The 13,883-nt window shown below is 40.1% G+C and overlaps 1 protein-coding gene across 1 annotated transcript in view; it reads left to right on the top strand.

Annotated features, from left to right (window-relative positions):
* SMC1A (structural maintenance of chromosomes 1A) overlaps nt 1-13,883 on the top strand; it is a 29,541-nt gene that overhangs the window by 14,259 nt on the left and 1,399 nt on the right. The window contains exons 12-24 of the mRNA XM_070938180.1: nt 45-191; nt 1,344-1,481; nt 2,906-3,022; nt 3,336-3,442; nt 3,564-3,705; nt 3,803-3,948; nt 5,533-5,686; nt 5,780-5,890; nt 9,303-9,459; nt 9,668-9,822; nt 11,523-11,674; nt 13,354-13,423; nt 13,526-13,636. Of these exons, the coding sequence (XP_070794281.1) occupies nt 45-191; nt 1,344-1,481; nt 2,906-3,022; nt 3,336-3,442; nt 3,564-3,705; nt 3,803-3,948; nt 5,533-5,686; nt 5,780-5,890; nt 9,303-9,459; nt 9,668-9,822; nt 11,523-11,674; nt 13,354-13,423; nt 13,526-13,636 (1,707 nt within the window). The remainder of the gene's footprint in view (nt 1-44; nt 192-1,343; nt 1,482-2,905; nt 3,023-3,335; nt 3,443-3,563; nt 3,706-3,802; nt 3,949-5,532; nt 5,687-5,779; nt 5,891-9,302; nt 9,460-9,667; nt 9,823-11,522; nt 11,675-13,353; nt 13,424-13,525; nt 13,637-13,883) is intronic.

Consider the following 13,883-nt stretch of genomic DNA (forward strand, 5'->3'; position numbering starts at 1 on the left):
ATGTTTTTCATTCTCTCACTTTTGTTTCCTTGCTTCTGTTGCAGACAGTTGCGCTAGATGGAACCCTGTTCCAGAAGTCAGGGGTGATCTCAGGAGGTGCCAGTGATCTGAAAGCCAAAGCCAGGCGCTGGGATGAAAAAGCTGTGGATAAATTGAAGGAGAAGAAGGAGAGACTGACAGAGGAACTCAAGGTTGAACCTGCTTTTGAGTTGTAGAAGAAGTCGGGCTGGCTGCCTGTGTTATAATGTCAAATGGGCAGAATTTGACTCGGAGTAGAGGACCACTGAAGGTTTTGAAATGCATCTTGGTCTATTACAGGTTATTTCAAGAAACATGTTGCTTTATATGGAAAGTGTTTTGAATGGAAAAGTTGGTCTCAAAGTCTATAGGCAACATTAGATGCATTTTTATTCCTTCTGATGGTAATTGGCAGCAGTGTCTTATTATGGTCAGTTAAAAGATATTTTCCCCAATTGAGGGCGGAAATAAAATTCTGACTCTATTGTTAACAGTAAACCATAATTGTGGGTTAGAGGCATCATGCACTTCCTCTTGCCATGCAACTGCAAGAAAAAAATAAATCTGATTTTATTTTTATTTAACACATCCTTGGTTTATTGATTTTAAATTAATACTAGTTTCTAAACAAACAGCATTGTGTCTTTATGAATAAAGTTTATTGCAAAATTGAAATTTCAGCTATGCATTAAGGAATAAACTAGACATTTGACCAAAATTAAATTAAATCTTGAAAATTCCTGTTCCAGGTTGTACAGGAGAACAGTGCTCAAGTCCAACATATTCTACTGATATGTCCTTCCTTACGTATATTAGTAAATCATGGTGTACTACTACGTATGCATTCATATTTATATTATATTATATTTATATTATATTTATATGGCATTCAGACTTACAGTATCCAAATTAATCTATTAAGAGACTTGTATGAAAAAATTAAAACAGTTACATTCTAGAAGAGCCTAAACTTCTGTTGTAAAACTGAAATGTGGTATACTGAATTACAGCAAATTGATTGTATCTGGGACAGCACATTTTTACTTCTATTTATGGTAGATTTAATGTAATACAACAATTTCTGTTTAAGATCTCCCAGTTTTGATGAATTGCATAAGTATCCCAAATATCACCATATCTTCATTTTTTTTCCTGTTAGAAATTGTTCATTTCTGTATCATACTTCAGCTGTGTGAAATACGATTCATTATTAATTTTCCAGATATTATTCCTGACGTCTAACCGCTTCTTTGCTTTAGCTCAGTCTTTGCATTCCATTTTTTTTGGATTGGTTTAATTTGGGTCATTAAATCTCCCTACCCCAGGAACAAATGAAGGCGAAGCGTAAAGAGGCAGAGCTTCGTCAGGTCCAGTCACAGGCCCATGGCTTGCAGATGCGCTTGAAATACTCCCAGAGTGATTTAGAACAAACCAAGACCCGTCACCTCGCTCTCAATCTTCAGGTATGACTGTCGCTCGCTGGAACTAGATTCTGTTTTAAAACCTCCAGCTTCCATTCAGCTCCATGAATTATGTGATAAACTCAATTTTTTCCCTGTGGACTAATGCAGCAAATGGTGAATGAGGGAGAACAGTGTGAAGGAAATTGGCAAGGGAGCCTTAAATCATTTGGAAGGAACTGATAAGAAAAACAAATCAATAGGATTCTTCAACACCACTCTGTTTAATTTGATTTATGCTGCATAATGTAGTGTCAACGCGGAACTGAACCTGGCAGAAGCCATTTTCCTGGTTCAATGTTGCCACACTGTTTTGGGGGCGCGGGGGGAGGTTGGAATGTATTACTAGACACAACACAGAGCTTTCTCATGAGAGCCAAGGTCATCTCCTGGGCGATGGAGGAAGGAGGAGATGATTTGCAGGAGAAGCCTGCCAATTAATCTAATTGGCCAATGTGATTAATGATACTGGGGGAAGGGGTCATTACTAGTTTTAATTAGACTGTAACTGCAGGAAAAAGTCAGAGTTGGCTTGCCTTCAAAGTGTGCCGATATGATTTAGCCAATAAAGAATTTCTTTGAGGAAGTGCCTGACCTCAGAGTTCTGATTTGCTTGGGTTCATTAATCAGAACCTTTATATGTAGCAGAAGAGCAGGCAGAGTTAGGGAGCATAGTTAAGCAGGTCATCAGCTTTGAGTCTTTACGTTCCCACAAATGGCCCAAGTCCAATCCTTCCTGAATTCCATTGACCCTTATCTTAGCCATGATGGCGCAGTAGTTAGAATGCAGTATTGTAGGCTGACTCTGCTCATTGCCGGGAGTTTGATCCTGACCAGCTCACGGTTGACTCAGCCCTCCATCCTTCCGAGGTCAGTAAAATGAGGACCCAGATTGTTAGGGTAAAGCACCATGAAGTGGTATATAAGTCTAAATGCTATTGCTGATGCTATTGTTGAACTTTAGTTGACAAGAGCTCCGCCTGCTCTTCTCTACAGAGGCTTTTGAGCTTTTATAAAATAATTATTTGCATCCTGTGATGTCCTTCTTAATTTTGCAAGTCTTAAATTAGGTGAAATAGTTTCATGACTGAAAAAAATGGACCGTGGTGTAAAAATAATAGTTCTATTAGCCAAAGTTTTAAAAGATTAGCAAGTATAGTATATTAGATTCTGTACTGCAAGTTATGAAATGCTCCCGTAAAATGGAGTTCGCTAATCTGAAAAGCAGAGCCTGCAGGAAAATGCTAGGATGAAAAAATGGCAATGATGAAATGTATATTATGCATATATGTTCAAAAGATATAAGATACCATTTCCCCAAAAGATCAAAAGGTTAGTTTTTCCATGTAGAAAAAAGAAAAGGGAATTCTATCAGCAGTCTCTTATTTCTTCTGAGTTCTGTCCTGATTCAGTATTATTCCCAACAGGAGAAGTCCAAGCTGGAAAGTGAGCTTGCCAATTTTGGGCCCCGCATAAACGACATCAAACACATCATACAGGGGCGAGACCGTGAGATGAAGGAGCTCAAGGAAAAGATGAACCAGGTATGGTGGATCAAGGGCAAGAGCAGCCAAAGAGGCATGGCTTAAAACAAGAAGGGCAGGTGCAGGATATATAATAGGATAGAAACCTGAAGATAGTTGATAACCTGGGAAGTTGCAGAAATAGCAACAATTTAGAAAGGGAGGGGGGGAAGAGGGTGCAACCATATTTTTAACATATTCTTTACTCTGTTGGTTAAGGATACTTGACATCTTATATCAAGATAGAAAGTGTTCATTTATTCATTTTAACCCACCCACGCCTTCATTTTATACTTAAGACTGGTCTTATATAAGTTTTTTCCCATCATTGCAGGTAGAAGATGAAGTATTTGAGGAATTCTGCCGAGAAATCGGAGTAAGAAATATCCGGGAGTTTGAGGAAGAGAAGGTGAAACGCCAGAATGAGATTGCCAAAAAAAGGTATTGGTCCCATTTCTGTCATCCTGGCACTTCCAGATTCAAGGATGCTAGATTTTTACTAACTTTAATATGGAGAGGGAGGCTTGGATTGTACCATAATTTTTCCCTTTTCCCTTCCCAGGCTGGAATTTGAAAATCAAAAGACCCGCCTAGGCATCCAGCTGGACTTTGAAAAGAACCAACTGAAAGAAGATCAGGACAAAGTGCACATGTGGGAGCAGACTGTCAAGAAAGATGAAGCTGAGATAGAAAAACTCAAGAAGGTGCCTTGAGGACTAGCGCTATGTTGCATCCATGATTTAGAGTGAGAAAAGCACCACCGATTTAACATTTGTGCTTTCCCTCTTGATGATCACACAGGAGGAACAGCGGCATATGAAGATCATAGATGAGACCATGGCACAGCTGCAGGATCTGAAGAACCAGCACTTGGCCAAGAAATCTGAGGTGAATGATAAGAACCATGAGATGGAAGAGATTCGTAAGAAGCTGGGAGGGGCCAACAAGTAAGTCTGACCTACAAGGGCAAGATCTAAGACCCTGCTTCATCTGGTAAATTATATCTGGTGGCTAATTTCAGCCTATGGTTTTAATGAATTAAAGATTTCTTATGTTTGAGAAGGGAGCTGTTAAAGATGCAAAGGCAAGACTCTCTCAGCGTTTTGTATCAGGTAGCCCCCAGCACCAGTCTGATGTTTCTGGAAAACCTACTAATTAGATGATCACAACTTTTCCCCCTTGTCCCAACATCCAGCAATCAGAGTATACTGCTGCTGAAAATGGAAGGTTCTATTTTGCTACCACAATCAATAGTCATTGATGGAGATTAACTGCAAGTCGTTCATTTTAACCCAAGGTCCATGGAGCTTGGTTTGAATTAGTAGCTAGGTGCTGCTCCATTCCTGAGTCATCAGAAACAGTGAGAGACTGATTTTTGCAATGTTTAGAGAGAGAAGGACGTATGTATGGCAGTGGTTCTCAACTTGTGATCCGCGAATCCCTGGGGGACCACAAAGTTTTCACGGGGTTCATGAAGGCTTGAAGAAATAATATGATTTAAATCTTGAATTAAGTCTTGGGGGTCGGTGGCCATAATCCATGGCCACAAAAGGTATTTAAATAGGGTCCGTAGTGAAGAAAAGGTTGAGAACCATTGTTGTATGGTATATATTTTTTTGTTTTTAAATTCATTTGACCCTGTTAACATAATTATCAAAACAGTCTTTAAATGTAAACAAAGAGGAAAAACACAGGAGAAAAAATCCACATATTATTTGTATAGCATAACATTAATAGTCACAGTAGAGTACAAAATATTGTAAAATATCACAACATGTCTGCCATAGTAACCTATATTGCTGCCTCCGCTGGTTAGAAAATACTGCTTTTTCCAAAATATCACATATTTGCAATAACCATTTTATAAAACTTGTAATATCACTTTTTCCAGTATAATTATTTCAGTCATACACACATACATACTGGCTTAATTTCTGATAAACCAACATATTTCAAAGCTTTGGTATATCACAATACATTAACATCACATTAACTTCATTAACATTTTAAGATTTTCCCATATATCCACTTATCCCATATATCTTAACATTTTATTCCGAAAAGATATCAAACGATCACATGACCATATGTGTCAGTGAATCTTGATTTTTGAGTGAAGCTATGGATGCCATAAGCTAATTGCACTCATTTCACTTTTTAAGCTTCTTCACCTCCTTCCACAAAAGCAGCCCAAACCATCTGAAATGTTCAGCATTGTATACTCAGAGAGAGAACTCAGGGGAGCACAAATGAGATGGCCACATTGGTTACTAATCCCTGCCAAAGGTTGCAGTTGTGCAAAATTACACTTCCGAAGTCTTTTAAACTATCAGAAGAATTCATAAGAATAAATAGTAAATTTATAGTAAAATCAAAGGTGTTTGCTGTCTCCAGTCCTGAAAGACTCATAATGAGAATGTCTGATGTGTCTATTTCTAATCATTCTCTTGGCATTGCCTAGTTCAAGATTTTTACAGAGATGGGAGCTGCTTTGTCTGGACTGTCCTTTCACTTTGGGTCATTTTCTGCAGAGAGATGACTCACTTGCAGAAGGAAGTCACCGCCATTGAGACCAAGCTGGAGCAGAAGCGTAGTGACCGCCACAATTTACTGCAAGCCTGCAAGATGCAAGACATTAAGCTACCCCTCTCCAAAGGCACCATGGATGATATCAGCCAGGAGGAGGTAAGAAAATAACTCTACAGGGAGAAGAGAAAAGAATTCTGAGCAGGAAGCATGGGTTAAGTGAACTTCCCTTTGTCTTTTGGTTGATTTCAGGGTGGCTCCCAAGGGGAGGAGCCAACCAGCAGTTCCCAGAGGACTTCCAACATGTATGCACGAGAAGCTCTGATTGAAATGGACTATAGTGACCTCTCTGAGGATTTGAAGGTAAGGAGAACTCTCTGGGGTTGGCCATCTGTGGAGGTGTAATAGAATGTGTGGATGACCTTAGGGAACAAGGGGAAGAGATGCTGCCTAGGAAACAATCAGATAATAGAGACAGGAAATATCTAAATAAAAATGAAATGAAAGCAATAGAACTAATTCAGAATAAAAATAGAACATAAACAATTTTAAAAGAAGCAGATGTTAAAGAGAATAATGACAAGCTATTTTCCCCATATTTTATTTTATCTAATATTTTGTTTTTCAAAAATTGTCCTTGTATAAAATTCTCTAGTGAGGAAGAGAGGCAAGTCATTTGGGAGAGACAATCACATTCTGCATGCCAGTGCTAAGGTGGTGAGAGAATAAGTAGCATAAATGAGGAGGCACATGTTGTATCTATCCTGGCACCAAACCATTGCAACCATTGATGATACATGGAGGGTGATTAGGCAAAAAAAGTGTAACTTCCGAAAACCTAGAGGGTTGGGAAATATCTTAGTTTTTCTTAGAAGTTTAAATCAGTGGGGGGTCATTTTAGTTTTTCTGAGCAGTTAAGATTATGAATAGGGCCCCAAATCATTCTGAGACTTTGGAAGGAATAGTTCCTCAGTTTTGGAGAAACCCAGTTACTTCCATTCCCATAAAAATTCTTTGTCAGGCCTGCCTCAGCTTGAGCTTCTAAGAAAGAATGATCCTTAACTCCATATGTTGAGAAAGGTATAGTTTATTAGAAATCAAGTGAAATATAGTAGTGCAAAGCCAGAACTGAAATTCGCACACCAAAATCCCCAAGTCTTCCTTTCCCTTAGATACCTCCCCATACTGCCCCCCCCCCCACTCCAATGTCCAATCAAATTCAAAGATGTTTTCAGAATGGTACATTCAAGTGAAGGTTGGTATGGAGCTATACTCCATTCCAGCCGGTCGACCTTGAAACCGTGTCTCAGGGAAATACAGTGAACTATTCATTTTCCTTGAATCCTCCCCCCCCCCCCCTTCGCCCTAGAATTCATGGCAGCCTTCACTGAGCGTGTTCTGCCCAGCTATGGACCCCAAAGAACGCAGCACACACACACTCTATACAAAGCTTATTTTACTCAAATAACTTAGTCTTTATCATTCAAAGGCTGTTAATGAACTGTCTTAACAGCCTACCAGAATTCTAAGATAAGGTAATCACAGTTTTACTAGAGTTGGCAGAAAGCCCAGAAGCAATTTTGCAGACACAAAAGAGAGTAAATTAAAGTTGTTCTCTACAGCTTGTTGCAAGCAGCGTTCCTTCTTAAATAGGCTAAGTGAGTGGCCAATTAGCCCCAAGCCTTACTCTCAAGGAGACCTCCTCCTGAGGAGCCACTCCTGCCTTTTGGCAGCTCTGCGTGCCTGTGCATTGAGAAGAGGCTCCTCCTCTTCATCCTCTTCACTTAAAGGAGCTTCTGGAGGTTCTGAAGGCCCTGGCTGAATCCCTGCCTCTGGCACCACATCTTCTCCAGCCTCCTCACTGTCCGTGTCAACTTGCAAAGCTTTCAAGTTGCCATGAGCAGGAGGGAGGGAGAACTGAAGTGAATTCCATACATTTTTCTGATCGCAATCAGAAGGAGGGTGTTAGATTTCACAGCCAGCCAAAGTGGTTAATTGGAGAATGTGATTTATGACATGGCCAGGGGGGAGGGGAGAGACAGGGTCATAGGGGAACGTAAATCTACGTGGGGTCAGTCCTGACTGCATCCGAGTATTGCCGGAATGGTGCTCCTAATAAATCACTATATTTCCTTTGAAGTTTGGATCATGGCTTATGAATTAATTAGGGCATCATTCGGAAACTTGACAGTCCGACTCGAGCGCCAGCTGCACAGGCTGCTGGCGCAGCACCACACCAGCCTCCTCGTTGTCGGAATCAGCTACAATCTGCACAGGCCGCTGATAGGCCACAACAGAGCAAAAGGCAAGCGTGAACTGGCAGTTGACACTTCGGATCTAGAACATAGAAGTACAAGACCTTCTAGAGCAAGTCTTAAGGCCTAATGTTTAGAGAAAAGAATAGGAGAAAGGCTCTTTGTGCAAGCAGACTTTGTTAATGTGCTGTTGAGTACTTAAAATAGAAGTTGTATACAAAACAAGAAGTTCAGCTTTATAAAATTATGGAGCGTCTCTAAAATATCTTTTTACTGCTATCCTTTGATTTAAAACCTGATCAGAATGTTAGGCTCTATAATTTATTAAATGGCCAGAAGAAAGGATGTTTATTGCAGCTGATTTACAGTTCCTTACAAAGCTTTAGAGTTGATTAAAGAAAAGTATTGTGGAGCATGTAGTGTTTGTCTCCTAAGAATCTATTTGTCTAGCCCCAAGGATTTGAGTGACCTTCTCCAGCCTGGTGCCTTTTAGATGTGTTAGGCTTCAGTCTTTCATAATCCCTTCCAAATGCTGGCTGGGAATCATGTAGGCTGATCCACAATCACAACATGTAAACCTCAGCCTACTTTGAAGAGTGTAAGGTTCATCCTATGTTGCCTGTCATCTGTAGGATTTTAGCACCTATGGGAATGCTATAAATTTATGTATACAAAAGGCCAAAGAGTGTTGTTTCAAGCTGAGTTAAACAGTAGGACTTGTTTGTTAAACGGTTTACCAGGAAGGAAGGAATAGGATTACCATTTTGAGGGAGCAAAAGGAACATGCTGCCTCATCTGGATACAGGGGTTGGGCTGAAATATGGTTGGATTTGACCATAAGATATCTGATACGTGACAGAGATAGCAACATTAGATAACAAGTTGAAGGCAGAAGATCAATCAAGGGTCAAGGATTTTAGATGTCCATAGAAGATGAGTAGTCAGAAGAAGAGGGTATACTGCATCTTGGACTACTGAGGGGATAAAGGGATCGTACGTCAAAGGCCTTCAGACATCAAAGCAGCTGCAATTTGAGTCCACTTTTTCATTGCTTCTGACATATCCTTGTATTTGTTAGGTTTTGTGAAGGTATTGGCATTTGATTAGAGCTGTACCCTTTGTAAAAAAACCTCTGAAAAGAATAGTTAAAATATAAATTTAAGAGAGTCTTTAATTTAAAAAAAACAGGCATTTTTACTGCATATATAACTCCTTGATTACTTCTAAAATTAGTGTCTCGGTTATCTTTTTCTTACCATCATGGCTTAAAACAGGAGAGGGAGTTTACTCAGAAATTCCAGTGCTTGAGAGAAAGGAAAGATGAGTTTGCAACTTGTAAAACTCACTAATAATTCACTTTTCCTAAAGAGTTCAGATAAGGTTACAATGTCTTTTGCTCTAGGGTTGGGAGAATTGTTTGAACACTCTTACATTCTGGGAGTGAAAGATCAGTGCTTTGTTCCTTTGCAAAAGCTGGTTCTCTGACTGCCAGAACTATTTTCTCTTAATTCTCCTTGAAGGACGTTCAGTCTGAAGATGAGATCAAACAGGAGATGAATCAACTACAACAGAAATTGAATGAGCAACAGAGCATATTACAGCGAATTGCTGCCCCAAACATGAAGGCCATGGAGAAACTGGAAAGTGTGAGGGACAAGTTCCAGGAGACCTCTGATGGTATCAGATCACTTTTATACTCTCAGCTATCTCGGCTTTTCCCCAAACAGATGCCCTCCTGGTGTTGGATTTCAACTCCATATAATTTCTAGCAAGCATCTTAATATCCAGTGCTTCAGAAGGGCATCAGCTTGGGGGATGCCCAATTTTATGGTGGGCCTTTTGCTGAAAGGATGGGATGATTTATGCTTGCTCCTTTTTCTATCAGAATTTGAGGCTGCCCGGAAACGTGCAAAGAAAGCCAAGCAGGCCTTCGAGCAGATAAAAAAGGAGCGCTTTGACCGCTTCAACTTCTGCTTTGAGTCAGTAGCTACTAACATCGATGAGATCTACAAGGCTTTGTCACGAAATAGCAGCGCCCAGGTGAGGATGCTATATTTGGAAGAGGGCTGCATGCCGGCACAGCCAATGATTGAATCAAGAAAAAGCAGGATACTGTGACTTACGTTAATTGTGCAGATTTTGTATAATTGCTTAAGTTGCATCATGCTTTTCAACAGATGTTCTTTTGCATTATTCTGGTCTTGTTACTTCTGGGGAGAGGCAAGTAAGGCCCTGATGCTTCATACACCCACACTTTTACAGAGGCACTTTTTTCTTTTGTGCGTTTGTAGACAACGTTCAGACACTAAGGCAGATCCTTTCAGCCATAAAACTATCAACCACTGCATCTCTTTTTTTAAGTTGCAAGTCAGGATTCTGAAGAAGCTGAGCTCCACATCAAATATACAGTTCAGCACTTCTTCAGAATCAAAGTACACACGCATTCCAGTACCTTAATGAAGGAAAGTGCATACTTTTGTGGATCATGGATCTACTTGACATGTGAGTAGGTGGGACCAGGGAAAAGAATTAAGTGTAGTAACAGTAACAGAGTTGGAAGGGACCTTGGAGGTCATTTAATCACACCCCCTGCTCACACAGGAGACCTGTAGTAGGGATTCGAACCGCCGAACTGTCGACCTTTCTGATCGACAAGCTGTGTTTTAGCCACGGAGCCACCTAGTCAGTGATGTTATTCATTTAAGTATAACTAAATGTGGCTGATAAGATTACTCTTCATTATTTAATTATGTAATAGTTTCTCCCATTGGTCAAAGATTTTTTGTGTTAGGGTTATGTGAGGGCTACGTCTAAGGATTTCAAGGACCTCATGATCCTGAGGCCTCAGGTATACATTTCTGCCTTAAGTCTATTATGGCTCAACATTTCGTGAGTCATTATAATGAATGCTGTGTCTTAAAATGGAATGAAACTTTCAACAAATAGCGTGTGCGTGTGTGTGTGTGTGTGTGTGTGTGTGTGTGTGTGTGTGTGTTCATGCAAGCACTGTTTTCTTTCCCTAATTAGTCAATTTTTGATTGGGAAAAAGTGTAATTGAGAGCCAGCTTGCTGCAAATTGGACATCAAAATTTCATTCTCATGGGAGTCGGGTAAAAATTGGATTCATGCAAATTTGCTTTCCAGTTGCAAACAGAATTGTCTGCAAAAATGTCATTCAGCACACAGAAGACAGATCAAAGTCTAGTGGTTGTTCTTTCATTCATATGCAAAGTATAATATTTATCCAAGAGTGAGGCTTTGATTTGCTGCCCCCTGTGTTGTCATTACCCCAGTTTTTGCACCTGGTAACAGTCTGATCTCCTCTCAGAGTCCTAATTGCACAGAACCAATTACTTTTGCCTGTAACTTTTGCTGCCTGAAGAACTACGTAAATGGTTATATTGAAATAGCACCACTGTTTGTGAAGAAAAGGAAATAAGTGCAGTTCTCATTCTTGCCCTCCAATCAGTGCTGATATAATGAAGGGGTGGGTTTTTTTTTTCAACTGTAATGAGTACAAATGTTAATACCTCCCTTGAAAAAATTAATGTCACAATTCTTGATCTTCTGAACATGGAACCCCACCAATATCCTCTATTCCTGGAAATAGACCATATATATGCATTCTTCCTTTTTCCCTCTTGGGTATGGTTATAATTTCATAATACTTTAAATGATAAATATTTTATTATTAAGGTATTTGGTGGTCTCCCTCAATATCTTCCTTTTTTTTCCTGCAGGCCTTTTTAGGTCCTGAGAACCCAGAAGAGCCTTACCTGGATGGCATCAATTATAATTGCGTAGCCCCAGGCAAACGCTTCAGGCCAATGGATAATCTGTCTGGTGGGGAGAAGACAGTGGCAGCTTTAGCTCTGCTCTTTGCTATTCACAGGTGAGGCCAAACTTGCTCTAAAGGAAGATCTGGTTAGAGTTGGAATTACCAGATTTGAGATTTGGAACATTAGTAGAGGGGTGGAATGAAAAGAGCAGAATTGTAGAGATGACTTATTGTTCTTTAAACACTTTGAAGGGTATACATTTTCTGGTGGGTCTATATTTTAGCCATTTAGCCGAAACTGTTTTCTGTTGTAGAAGAGTATAAGCCCAGAGAAAGTGCTTTGAAAGGTCAGATAGATGCAGAGGTCACATGTTGTGAACATTACAGGTGCCATGGAATGTTGCCCTACCTAGTTGCCAGGATGACATGTCCAGTCACAAACAGAGGTGTCACATGAAGCAGAGACTTTGGAGATCACAAAGAAAAGTTTGTAGCCACATTGGGCACAAAACTGAGATCCCCAGACGTCCCAAGAGATTGATGCCACATTTTGAGAATCTTTGCCTTGGCATAGTTTCCAGGGACTCCTTTTGTGAGATTCAGATTTGGAGGGTGGGATCAACAGGACAAATGCATCCCTGGTTTATATCAATGGATCTAAAACTATTTGAGTATGACAAACCTTTTTTAACATCAAAACATTCTGCAATTACCTTGCCGATAGACATTGTAGTTTAATACCTGTTGACTGAAATAAACAAATAGCTACATAGATTTGGTAATTTTGAGAAATGCTTTTAAATAGATTTTTATGCAGTTGAAAAAATGGGTTTATGTGTAAAAAGGAATTTATTCAGTTTACAGAATGTTATCATTTTTGCTTTTAGGGGAAATTTCCTACTAATTCTGTCCCCCTTGTTTTCAAAAATGAACAAAAAAGGTGAAATAAATTCATTTTTTAAATGACTAGTCTCTTCCCCCTCTCATTTATTTATTTTCTTATTAGACAAAGAAGTCCCTTTCCATGCTTAGAGGACTACATGCTCTAAGCTACATCCTTTCATTTGGCTGCTGGAGAGTGGCTGGCTGTGCTAGGCAGGGAGGGTTGGGTGAGACTGGGATTCCTGTTGCAAGCTCCACCTTGTGTGTGTGGTAGTAGCCATGAAGAGGCCAACTAGTCTTCAGCAGTGGACTTAGGAAAACTGTGGGCTATCAAAATTTATAGGAGAAGGAAAGTTTCAGAGAAGACTATGAGAGGTGAGATAACTGGGTAGTTCTGGGGAGGTGGGCAAAGAGAGCAGAACACGCATAGCCACAGTATGGTGACAAGGTTGGATATATGAGTGTTTATGGGCAGCTTTCGTAATTACAGACATGATGCAGGAAAAGCCATGGGTGTATTGCATATAGTAGGAGGGAGAGAAATACTGGGCTGGCCTAGGAGATCTGGGCTGGTCACTCTTTCTTCTGACCAGTGTCACAATATCCTCCTGTCCACTTTACCCAAGGTGTCATGTGGCCAATGTCTGTGTTAGCAGAAAACACGGCAAGCTGCTTTGTTTTGTTTCCCTTGCACTGGTCCCCTGCCTAGAATATGGGAATCCTTTACAGTATATGTACAAAGCATCTACAAAGGGAGTATCTTAGCATGGCGACTGGTAGGACAGTCTTCTATCTTGAAACTGGTGTTCTACTGTAGGTGAATGTGGACAGCATAGAGCTAGTTGAAAAAAAAAAGCTTATCTCCATTGAAGCAACTCGTTCATGTGATTGTTTGCCATTTCTGTCCCCAGCTACAAGCCTGCTCCATTTTTTGTCTTGGATGAGATTGATGCTGCTTTGGATAATACCAACATTGGAAAGGTTGGTAGGATTGAATGGATGAGCAAATTTTACTGCCTCCACGGGAAAGATTTGGACGGCTGCCAATTCACCCTTTTCTCCACACACCCCTTTTCCAAACAGGTAGCGAATTACATCAAGGAACAATCGACTTGCAACTTCCAAGCCATTGTTATTTCCCTGAAGGAGGAGTTCTACACCAAGGCTGAGAGTCTCATTGGTGTTTACCCTGAGGTAGGAACGTGGATAGTGGAGGAAGATGTATCTCAGATAGTATTACTTAAAATATTATGCTTCTTTCCCTTTGAATGAAATTGAGACTTCTGAGATCTCATATTAAGGCAGCCCCACTAGAAGGCAAGATGAAAGCATTTTGGGAACCAAAGGCAATGCCTAGGGACAATGTATTAGGAATTTCTTGTGGACAAACCTCCCTTCAAGAGAATGCTGGGATTCTAATTTGCATAGAGGTTCCATCCTC

The sequence above is a fragment of the Pituophis catenifer genome, unplaced genomic scaffold (assembly GCF_029215685.1).
Source record: "Pituophis catenifer annectens isolate HBS135680 unplaced genomic scaffold, rPitCat1.0.hap2 SCAF_2, whole genome shotgun sequence".
In the NCBI taxonomy this organism is placed as follows: Eukaryota; Metazoa; Chordata; class Lepidosauria; order Squamata; family Colubridae; genus Pituophis; species Pituophis catenifer.